At 42.2% G+C, this 12,999-nt stretch overlaps 1 protein-coding gene across 7 annotated transcripts in view; it reads left to right on the top strand.

Moving 5' to 3' along the window:
* Positions 1-12,999, top strand: part of LOC109880614 (adapter protein CIKS) — a 98,095-nt gene that overhangs the window by 70,885 nt on the left and 14,211 nt on the right. For 6 of the 7 annotated variants that reach the window (XM_031838126.1, XM_031838123.1, XM_031838125.1 and 3 more), the window contains 2 exons: positions 6,695-6,792; positions 11,507-11,575. In XM_031838126.1, the coding sequence (XP_031693986.1) occupies positions 6,695-6,792; positions 11,507-11,575 (167 nt within the window). The remainder of the gene's footprint in view (positions 1-6,694; positions 6,793-11,506; positions 11,576-12,999) is intronic. The other variant, XM_031838128.1, reaches the window with a different exon arrangement.

Raw genomic sequence — 12,999 nt, 5'->3', positions numbered from 1 at the left:
TGTGACCTCTAACCTCTATTTAAACCCTTCATCACCGTAGGAAGTGTGTTTGTGACCTCTAACCTCTATTTAAACTCTTCATCAACGTAGGAAGGGTGTTTGTGACCTCTAACCTCTATTTAAACCCTTCATCACTGTAGGAGAGGTGTTTGTGACCTCTAACCTCTATTTAAACCCTTCATCACCGTATGAAGGGTGTTTGTGACCTCTTACCTATATTTAAACCCTTCATCACCGTAGGAAGGGTGTTTGTGACCTCTAACCTCTATTTAAACCCTTCATCACTGTAGGAAGGGTGTTTTTGACCTCTATTTAAACCCTTCATCACCGTATGAAGGGTGTTTGTGACCTCTAACCTCTATTTAAACCCTTCATCACTGTAGGAAGGGTGCTTGTGATCTCTAACCTCTATTTAAACCCTTCATCACCGTAGGAAGGGTGTTTGTGACCTCTAACCTCTATTTAAACCCTTCATCACCGTAGGAGAAGTGTTTGTGACCTCTAACCTCTATTTAAACCCTTCATCACCGTAGGAAGGGTGTTTGTGACCTCTAACCTCTATTTAAACCCTTCGTCCCCATAGGAGAATTGTTTGTGACCTCTAACCTCTATTTAAACCCTTCATCACCGTAGGAAGGGTGTTTGTGACCTCTAACCTCTATTTAAACCCTTCATCACCGTAGGAAGGGTGTTTGTGACCTCTAACCTCTATTTAAACCCTTCATCACATTAGGAGAAGTGTTTGTGACCTCTAACCTCTATTTAAACCCTTCATCACTGTAGGAAGGGTGTTTGTGACCTCTAACCTCTATTTAAACCCTTCATCACCGTAGGAAGTGTGTTTGTGACCTCTAACCTCTATTTAAACTCTTCATCAACGTAGGAAGGGTGTTTGTGACCTCTAACCTCTATTTAAACCCTTCATCACTGTAGGAGAGGTGTTTGTGACCTCTAACCTCTATTTAAACCCTTCATCACCGTATGAAGGGTGTTTGTGACCTCTTACCTATATTTAAACCCTTCATCACCGTAGGAAGGGTGTTTGTGACCTCTAACCTCTATTTAAACCCTTCATCACTGTAGGAAGGGTGTTTTTGACCTCTATTTAAACCCTTCATCACCGTATGAAGGGTGTTTGTGACCTCTAACCTCTATTTAAACCCTTCATCACTGTAGGAAGGGTGCTTGTGATCTCTAACCTCTATTTAAACCCTTCATCACCGTAGGAAGGGTGTTTGTGACCTCTAACCTCTATTTAAACCCTTCATCACTGTAGGAAGGGTGTTTGTGACCTCTAACCTCTATTTAAGCCCTTCATCACTGTAGGAAGGGTGTTTGTGACCTCTAACCTCTATTTAAACCCTTCATCACTGTAGGAGAAGTGTTTGTGACCTCTAACCTCTATTTAAACCCTTCATCACTGTAGGAGAAGTACTTGTAACCTCTAACCCCTATTTAAACCCTTCATCACTGTAGGAAGGGTGTGTGTGACCTCTAACCTCTATTTAAACCCTTCATCACCGTAGGAAGGGTATTTGTGACCTCTAACCTCTATTTAAACCCTTCATCACTGTAGGATAAGTGTTTGTGACCTCTAACCTCTATTTAAACCCTTCATCACCGTAGGAGAAGTGTTTGTGGCCTCTAACCTCTATTTAAACCCTTCATCACTGTAGGAGAAGTGTTTGTAACCTCTAACCTCTATTTAAACCCTTCATCACTGTAGGAAGGGTGTTTGTGACCTCTAACCTATATTTAAACCCTTCTTCACCGTAGGAAGTGTGTTTGTGACATCTAACCTCTATTTAAACCCTTCATCACCGTAGGAAGGGTGTTTGTGACCTCTAACCTCTATTTAAACCCTTCATCACCGTAGGAGAAGTGTTTGTGACCTCTAACCTCTATTTAAACCCTTCATCACCGTAGGAAGTGTGTTTGTGACCTCTAACCTCTATTTAAACCCTTCGTCCCCATAGGAGAAGTGTTTGTGACCTCTAACCTCTATTTAAACCCTTCATCACTGTAGGAAGGGTGTTTGTGACCTCTAACCTCTATTTAAATCCTTCATCACCTTAGGAAGTGTGTTTGTGACCTCTAACCTCTATTTAAATCCTTCATCACCGTAGCAGAAGTGTTTGTGACCTCTAACCTCTATTTAAACCCTTCATCACCGTAGGAAGGGTGTTTGTGACCTCTAACCTCTATTTAAACCCTTCATCACCGTAGGAAGGGTGTTTGTGACCTCTAACCTCTATGTAAACCCTTCATCACTGTAGGAGAAGTGTTTGTGACCTCTAACCTCTATTTAAACCCTTCATCACTGTAGGAAGGGTGTTTGTGACCTCTAACCTCTATTTAAACCCTTCATCACCGTAGGAAGTGTGTTTGTGACCTCTAACCTCTATTTAAACTCTTCATCAACGTAGGAAGGGTGTTTGTGACCTCTAACCTCTATTTAAACCCTTCATCACCGTATGAAGGGTGTTTGTGACCTCTTACCTCTATTTAAACCCTTCATCACCGTAGGAAGGGTGTTTGTAACCTCTAACCTCTATTTAAACCCTTCATCACTGTAGGAAGGGTGTTTTTGACCTCTATTTAAACCCTTCATCACCGTATGAAGGGTGTTTGTGACCTCTAACCTCTATTTAAACCCTTCATCACTGTAGGAAGGGTGCTTGTGATCTCTAACCTCTATTTAAACCCTTCATCACCGTAGGAAGGGTGTTTGTGACCTCTAACCTCTATTTAAACCCTTCATCACTGTAGGAAGGGTGTTTGTGACCTCTAACCTCTATTTAAACACTTCATCACTGTAGGAAGGGTGTTTGTGACCTCTAACCTCTATTTAAACCCTTCATCACTGTAGGAAGTGTTTGTGACCTCTAACCTCTATTTAAACCCTTCATCACTGTAGGAAGCGTGTTTGTGACCTCTAACCTCTATTTAAACCCTTCACCACCGTAGGAAGTGTGTTTGTGACCTCTAACCTCTATTTAAACCCTTCATCACCGTAGGAAGGGTATTTGTGACCTCTGACCTCTATTTAAACCCTTCATCACTGTAGGAAGGGTGTTTGTGACCTCTAACCTCTATTTAAACCCTTCATCACTGTAGGAAGGGTGTTTGTGACCTCTAACCTCTATTTAAACCCTTCATCACTGTAGGAAGGGTGTTTGTGACCTCTAACCTCTATTTAAACCCTTCATCACTGTAGGAGAAGTGTTTGTGACCTCTAACCTCTATTTAAACCCTTCATCACTGTAGGAGAAGTACTTGTAACCTCTAACCCCTATTTAAACCCTTCATCACTGTAGGAAGGGTGTGTGTGACCTCTAACCTCTATTTAAACCCTTCATCACCGTAGGAAGGGTATTTGTGACCTCTAACCTCTATTTAAACCCTTCATCACTGTAGGATAAGTGTTTGTGACCTCTAACCTCTATTTAAACCCTTCATCACCGTAGGAGAAGTGTTTGTGGCCTCTAACCTCTATTTAAACCCTTCATCACTGTAGGAGAAGTGTTTGTAACCTCTAACCTCTATTTAAACCCTTCATCACTGTAGGAAGGGTGTTTGTGACCTCTAACCTATATTTAAACCCTTCTTCACCGTAGGAAGTGTGTTTGTGACATCTAACCTCTATTTAAACCCTTCATCACCGTAGGAAGGGTGTTTGTGACCTCTAACCTCTATTTAAACCCTTCATCACCGTAGGAGAAGTGTTTGTGACCTCTAACCTCTATTTAAACCCTTCATCACCGTAGGAAGTGTGTTTGTGACCTCTAACCTCTATTTAAACCCTTCGTCCCCATAGGAGAAGTGTTTGTGACCTCTAACCTCTATTTAAACCCTTCATCACTGTAGGAAGGGTGTTTGTGACCTCTAACCTCTATTTAAATCCTTCATCACCTTAGGAAGTGTGTTTGTGACCTCTAACCTCTATTTAAATCCTTCATCACCGTAGCAGAAGTGTTTGTGACCTCTAACCTCTATTTAAACCCTTCATCACCGTAGGAAGGGTGTTTGTGACCTCTAACCTCTATTTAAACCCTTCATCACCGTAGGAAGGGTGTTTGTGACCTCTAACCTCTATGTAAACCCTTCATCACTGTAGGAGAAGTGTTTGTGACCTCTAACCTCTATTTAAACCCTTCATCACTGTAGGAAGGGTGTTTGTGACCTCTAACCTCTATTTAAACCCTTCATCACCGTAGGAAGTGTGTTTGTGACCTCTAACCTCTATTTAAACTCTTCATCAACGTAGGAAGGGTGTTTGTGACCTCTAACCTCTATTTAAACCCTTCATCACCGTATGAAGGGTGTTTGTGACCTCTTACCTCTATTTAAACCCTTCATCACCGTAGGAAGGGTGTTTGTAACCTCTAACCTCTATTTAAACCCTTCATCACTGTAGGAAGGGTGTTTTTGACCTCTATTTAAACCCTTCATCACCGTATGAAGGGTGTTTGTGACCTCTAACCTCTATTTAAACCCTTCATCACTGTAGGAAGGGTGCTTGTGATCTCTAACCTCTATTTAAACCCTTCATCACTGTAGGAAGGGTGTTTGTGACCTCTAACCTCTATTTAAACCCTTCATCACTGTAGGAAGGGTGTTTGTGACCTCTAACCTCTATTTAAACACTTCATCACTGTAGGAAGGGTGTTTGTGACCTCTAACCTCTATTTAAACCCTTCATCACTGTAGGAAGTGTTTGTGACCTCTAACCTCTATTTAAACCCTTCATCACTGTAGGAAGCGTGTTTGTGACCTCTAACCTCTATTTAAACCCTTCACCACCGTAGGAAGTGTGTTTGTGACCTCTAACCTCTATTTAAACCCTTCATCACCGTAGGAAGGGTATTTGTGACCTCTGACCTCTATTTAAACCCTTCATCACTGTAGGAAGGGTGTTTGTGACCTCTAACCTCTATTTAAACCCTTCATCACTGTAGGAGAAGTGTTTTTGACCTCTAACCTCTATTTAAACCCTTCATCACTGTAGGAGAAGTGTTTTTGACCTCTAACCTCTATTTAAACCCTTCATCACTGTAGGAGAAGTACTTGTAACCTCTAACCCCTATTTAAACCCTTCATCGCTGTAGGAAGGGTGTGTGTGACCTCTAACCTCTATTTAAACCCTTCATCACCGTAGGATAATTTTTTATGACCTCTAACCTCTATTTAAACCCTTCATCACCGTAGGAGAAGTGTTTGTGGCCTCTAACCTCTATTTAAACCCTTCATCACTGTAGGAGAAGTGTTTGTAACCTCTAACCTCTATTTAAACCCTTCATCACTGTAGGAAGGGTGTTTGTGACCTCTAACCTATATTTAAACCCTTCTTCACCGTAGGAAGTGTGTTTGTGACATCTAACCTCTATTTAAACCCTTCATCACCGTAGGAAGGGTGTTTGTGACCTCTAACCTCTATTTAAACCCTTCATCACCGTAGGAGAAGTGTTTGTGACCTCTAACCTCTATTTAAACCCTTCATCACCGTAGGAATGGTGTTTGTGACCTCTAACCTCTATTTAAACCCTTCGTCCCCATAGGAGAAGTGTTTGTGACCTCTAACCTCTATTTAAACCCTTAATCGCTGTAGGAAGGGTGTTTGTGACCTCTAACCTCTATTTAAACCCTTCATCACCTTAGGAAGTGTGTTTGTGACCTCTTATCTCTATTTAAACCCTTCATCACCGTAGTAAGGGTGTTTGTGACCTCTAACCTCTATTTAAACCCTTCATCACCGTATGAAGGGTGTTTGTGACCTCTAACCTCTATTTAAACCCTTCATCACTGTAGGAAGGGTGTTTGTGATCTCTAACCTCTATTTAAACCCTTCATCACCGTAGGAAGGGTGTTTGTGACCTCTAACCTCTATTTAAACCCTTCATCACCGTAGGAAGGGTGTTTGTGACCTCTAACCTCTATTTAAACCCTTCATCACTGTAGGAAGGGTGTTTTTGACCTCTATTTAAACCCTTCATCACCGTATGAAGGGTGTTTGTGACCTCTAACCTCTATTTTAACCCTTTATCACCGTAGGAAGGGTGTTTGTGACCTCTAACCTCTATTTAAACCCTTCATCACTGTAGGAAGGGTGTTTTTGACCTCTATTTAAACCCTTCATCACCGTATGAAGGGTGTGTGTGACCTCTAACTTCTATTTAAACCCTTCATCACTGTAGGAAGGGTGTTTGTGAGCTCTAACCTCTATTTAAACCCTTCACCACTGTAGGAAGGGTGTTTGTGATCTCTAACCTCTATTTAAACCCTTCATCACTGTAGGAAGGGTGTTTTTGACCTCTAACCTCTATTTAAACCCTTCATCACCGTAGGAAGGGTGTTTGTGACCTCTAACCTCTATTTAAACCCTTCATCACTGTAGGAAGGGTGTTTGTGACCTCTAACCTCTATTTAAACCCTTCATCACCGTAGGAAGGGTGTTTGTGACCTCTAACCTCTATTTAAAACCTTCATCACCGTAGGAAGGGTGTTTGTGACCTCTAACCTCTATTTAAACCCTTCATCACCGTAGGAAGGGTGTTTGTGACCTCTAACCTCTATTTAAACCCCTCATCACCGTAGGAAGGGTGTTTGTGACCTCTAACCTCTATTTAAACCCTTCATCACTGTAGGAAGGGTGTTTGTGACCTCTAACCTCTATTTAAACCCTTCACCACCGTAGGAAGGGTGTTTGTGACGTACGAAGCCGACAGCGATAAACACGTCAAACAGATCATCAACTTTGTGGCGTTGCTGAGACACAATGGCTTCGATACACACGTAAGCACACACACACACGCGCGCACACACACACACACACACACACACACACACGTAAGCGCACACACACACACACACACACACATAAGCATACACACACACACACATAAGCACACACACACACACACACACACACACACACACACACACACGTAAGCACACACACACACACACACACACGTAAGCACACACACACACACACACACACGTAAGCACACACACACACACACGTAAGCACACACACACACACACACTTAAGCACACACACACGTAAGCACACACACACACACACGTAAGCACACACACACACACACGTAAGCACACACACACACACACACACACACGTAAGCACACACACACGCGTAAGCACAAACACACACACGTAAGCACACACACACACACACACGTAAGCACACACACACGTAAGCACACACACACACGTAAGCACACACACACACACACACACACACACACACGTAAGCACACACACACACACACGTAAGCACACACACACACACACACACGTAAGCACACACACACGTAAGCACACACACACACACACATACACACGTAAGCACACACACACACACGTAAGCACACACACACGTAAGCACACACACTTAAGCACACACACACACACGTAAGCACACACACACGTAAGCACACACTCACGTAAGCACACACACACATACACACGTAAGCGCACACACACACATACACACACACACACACGTAAGCACACACACACGTAAGCACACACACGTAAGCACACACACACATACACACGTAAGCGCACACACACACACACACACACACACACGTAAGCACACACACACGTAAGCACACACACACACACGTAAGCACACACACACACACGTAAGCACACACACACACACACACACGTAAGCACACACACACGTAAGCACACACACACGTAAGCACACACACATAGGCACACACACATAGGCACACACACACGTAAGCACACACACACACACACGTAAGCACACACACACACACACGTAAGCACACACACACACACACACACACACGTAAGCACACACACACGCGTAAGCACAAACACACACACGTAAGCACACACACACACACACACGTAAGCACACACACACGTAAGCACACACACACACGTAAGCACACACACACACACACACACACACACACACGTAAGCACACACACACACACACGTAAGCACACACACACACACACACACGTAAGCACACACACACGTAAGCACACACACACACACACATACACACGTAAGCACACACACACACACGTAAGCACACACACACGTAAGCACACACACTTAAGCACACACACACACACGTAAGCACACACACACGTAAGCACACACTCACGTAAGCACACACACACATACACACGTAAGCGCACACACACACATACACACACACACACACACGTAAGCACACACACACGTAAGCACACACACGTAAGCACACACACACATACACACGTAAGCGCACACACACACACACACACACACACACGTAAGCACACACACACGTAAGCACACACACACACACGTAAGCACACACACACACACGTAAGCACACACACACACACACACACGTAAGCACACACACACGTAAGCACACACACACGTAAGCACACACACATAGGCACACACACATAGGCACACACACACGTAAGCACACACACACGTAAGCACACACACAGACACACGTAAGGCTGGATTCTCCTAGTAGAGACAGTGGAAGACCAATGAAGAGCTTTTACTTTTAGGAATTATAACTGACCGAACCCCTTTTATAGATACAGTACTAGTCAAAAGTTTGGACACACCTACTCATTCTAGGGTTTTTCTTTATTTTTACTATTTTCTACATAGTAGAATAATAGTGAAGACATCACAACTTTGAAATAACAGCTATGGAATCATGTAGTAACCAAAAAAGTGATAATTAAACAAATCAAAATAGCCTCCAGACTTGCACAGTGGTCTAAGGCATGCAGTGCTAGCTGTGCCACTAGAGATCCTGGTTCGAATCCAGGCTCTGCCGCAGCCGGCCGTGTTTCCTCCGACACATTGGTGCGGCTGGCTTCCGGGTTAAGTGGGCGTTGTGTCAAGAAGCAGTGCCTCTTGGCTGGGTTGGGTTTCAGCTCTTGACCTTCGCCTCTCCTGAGTCTGTACAGGAGTTGCAGCGATAGGACAAGACTGTAACTACCAATTGGATACCACAAAATTGGGGAGATTTTTATAATTTTTTATAAATAAATTTAAAAAATATAGGAATATATTTGAGATTCTTCAAAGTAGCCTTTGCCTTGATGACATCTTTGCACAAGAAACACCTAAGATTTTCCTAAAATGAAGTCTGGAAAAAAAAGTTTAAAAAAATATAAATCATAAAATAATTTGACAACCCTGTTTGTAAACTTTTAAATGATATCAAACTCAACTGTATATTTCCGGTGATGAAGACATGGATGCCTCATGGTAGGGTGCGGTATGCAAAACGCCTGTTAATTTCTGACCACTTCTACCACAAAATGTTCATTTCTGACCACTTCTACCACAAAATGTTCATTTATGACCACTTCTACCACAAAATGTTCATTTATGACCACTTCTACCACAAAATGTTCATTTCTGACCACTTCTACCACAAAATGTTCATTTATGACCACTTCTACCACAAAATGTTCATTTATGACCACTTTATGACCACTTCTACCACAAAATGTTCATTTATGACCACTTCTACCACAAAATGTTCATTTATGACCACTTTATGACGACTTTATGACCACTTCAACCATAAAATGTTCATTTATGACCACTTCTACCACAAAATGTTCATTTATGACCACTTTATGACCACTTCTACCACAAAATGTTCATTTATGACCACTTCTACCACAAAATGTTCATTTATGACCACTTTATGACCACTTCTACCACAAAATGTTCATTTATGACCACTTCTACCACAAAATGTTCATTTATGACCACTTTCTGACCACTTCTACCACAAAATGTTCATTTATGACCACTTCTACCACAAAATGTTCATTTATGACCACTTTATGACCACTTCTACCACAAAATGTTCATTTATGACCACTTCTACCACAAAATGTTCATTTATGACCACTTCTACCACAAAATGTTCATTTATGACCACTTTATGACCACTTCTACCACAAAATGTTCATTTATGACCACTTCTACCACAAAATGTTCATTTATGACCACTTTCTGACCACTTCTACCACAAAATGTTCATTTATGACCACTTCTACCACAAAATGTTCATTTATGACCACTTTATGACCACTTCTACCACAAAATGTTCATTTATGACCACTTCTACCACAAAATTTTCATTTATGACTACTTTCTGACCACTTTATGACCACTTTATGACCACTTCTACCACAAAATGTTCATTTATGACCACTTTATGACCACTTTATGACCACTTCTACCACGAAATGTTCATTTATGACCACTTTATGACCACTTCTACCACAAAATGTTCATTTATGACCACTTTATGACCACTTCTACCACAAAATGTTCATTTATGACCACTTCTACCACAAAATGTTCATTTATGACCACTTCTACCACAAAATGTTCATTTATGACCACTTTATGACCACTTCTACCACAAAATGTTCATTTATGACCACTTCTACCACAAAATGTTCATTTATGACCACTTTCTGACCACTTCTACCACAAAATGTTCATTTATGACCACTTCTACCACAAAATGTTCATTTATGACCACTTTATGACCACTTCTACCACAAAATGTTCATTTATGACCACTTCTACCACAAAATGTTCATTTATGACCACTTTCTGACCACTTTATGACCACTTTATGACCACTTCTACCACAAAATGTTCATTTATGACCACTTTATGACCACTTTATGACCACTTCTACCACGAAATGTTCATTTATGACCACTTTATGACCACTTCTACCACAAAATGTTCATTTATGACCACTTTATGACCACTTTATGACCACTTCTACGACCACTTTATGACCACTTTATGACCACTTTATGACCACTTTATGACCACTTTATGACCACTTCTACCACAAAATGTTCATTTATGACCACTTTATGACCACTTTATGACCACTTTATGACCACTTCTACGACGGGCAAATATGTTTAGAAAGCTTTGTTCAAATCAAAAGGGGTGCGTTGAAAAAGTGATTGAAATCAAATGACCCAGTTGCACCTTGAGAGCTTTTGAATTCTTCAACACTGTATTTAGCATACAGTTCCCTTGGAGCTGTTCCAGAGAATCAATGAGAAACTTAATGACAGGGTACAATTTGTGTTTATTATGGATCTGCCTTGGCAGCAGCTACTCTTCCTGGGGTCCAGCAAAATGAAGGCGATAACAACATCCACATTTAGCTTCCTTAATAAACCTTCAAATCTAGTTATATGTGGCTGTATATGTGGCTGTCAAAGTTAGCTGGCTAACGTAGTACATTTACATTTTAGTCATTCAGCCGACGCTCTTATCCAAAGCGACTTAAAGGAGCAATTAGGTTTGAGTGCCTTGCTCAAGGGTACATGGACAGATTAAAAAAAATCCTAGTTAGCTCTGTGATTCAAACCATTTCCTCTGAAGTACTGCACCCCACTAGTCTGCTCTACATCCTGGTGTTTCAGATCGATATGTTTGAGCAGCAGTTCCGGAGCATCAGTAAGATCGACTTCATGGAGCGGTACCTCAGCGAGGTAAAGGACGTCCCTCACCTGTCATTCCAGCTCACCAGCTCTTCTTGTTAACTTAATGATAGTTCGGCTCCACATTCCTGTTCAGGGTTAGGGAATAGGGTTAGGGAATAGGGTGCTCTATGTTGGGAATAGGGTTCCCTGGGCCCATACGGCTCCTGAGTGGCGCAGAGGTCTAAGGCACTGCATCTCAGTCCTAGAAGCGTCACTACAGACCCTGGTTTGATTCCAGGCTGTATAACAACCGGCCGTGATTGGGAGTCCCATAGGGCGGCGCCCAATTGGCCCAGCGTCGTCCGGGTTAGGGTTTGGCTGGGGTAGGCCATCATTGTAAATAAGAATGAGTTATTTACTGACTTGCCTAGTTAAATAAAGGTTAATAAAGGTTACATAACATTGAAAGATGTAAAAATAATGCACTATGTAGGGAATAGTGTGACATTTGGGATATGTATATGCTATGACCAAAAGCCATGAATGTCAATAGTGAAGTTAGTAACAGGGAAGTGTAAGAGAGACAGACAGGTTAGTAACAGGGAAGTGTAAGAGACAGACAGACAGGTTAGTAACAGGGAAGTGTAAGAGACAGACCGACAGGTTAGTAACAGGGAAGTGTAAGAGAGACAGACAGGTTAGTAACAGGGAAGTGTAGGAGACAGACAGGTTTGTAACAGGGAAGTGTAAGAGAGACGGACAGGTTAGTAACAGGGAAGTGTAAGAGACAGACAGACAGGTTAGTAACAGGGAAGTGTAAGAGACAGACAGACAGGTTAGTAACAGGGAAGTGTAAGAGAGACAGACAGGTTAGTAACAGGCCAGTGTAAGAGACCGACAGGTTAGTAACAGGGAAGTGTAAGAGACCGGCAGGTTAGTAACAGGGAAGTGTAAGAGACAGACAGACAGGTTAGCAACAGGGAAGTGTAAGAGACAGACAGACAGGTTAGTAACAGGGAAGTGTAAGAGACAGACCGACAGGTTAGTAACAGGGAAGTGTAAGAGACAGACAGACAGGTTAGTAACAGGGAAGTGTAAGAGACAGACCGACAGGTTAGTAACAGGGAAGTGTAAGAGAGACAGACAGGTTAGTAACAGGCCAGTGTAAGAGACCGACAGGTTAGTAACAGGGAAGTGTAAGAGACAGACAGACAGGTTAGTAACAGGGAAGTGTAAGAGACAGACCGACAGGTTAGTAACAGGGAAGTGTAAGAGACAGACAGACAGGTTAGTAACAGGGAAGTGTAAGAGACAGACAGACAGGTTAGTAACAGGGAAGTGTAAGAGACAGACCGACAGGTTAGTAACAGGGAAGTGTAAGAGACAGACAGACAGACAGGTTAGTAACAGGGAAGTGTAAGAAACAGACAGACAGGTTAGTAACAGGGAAGTGTAAGAGACAGACCGACAGGTTAGTAACAGGGAAGTGTAAG

The sequence above is a fragment of the Oncorhynchus kisutch genome, linkage group LG13, assembly GCF_002021735.2.
Source record: "Oncorhynchus kisutch isolate 150728-3 linkage group LG13, Okis_V2, whole genome shotgun sequence".
Taxonomy (NCBI): domain Eukaryota; kingdom Metazoa; phylum Chordata; class Actinopteri; order Salmoniformes; family Salmonidae; genus Oncorhynchus; species Oncorhynchus kisutch.
The sequence above is the reverse complement of the archived record's forward strand: the minus strand, read 5'-3'. Positions and strand labels throughout refer to the sequence as shown.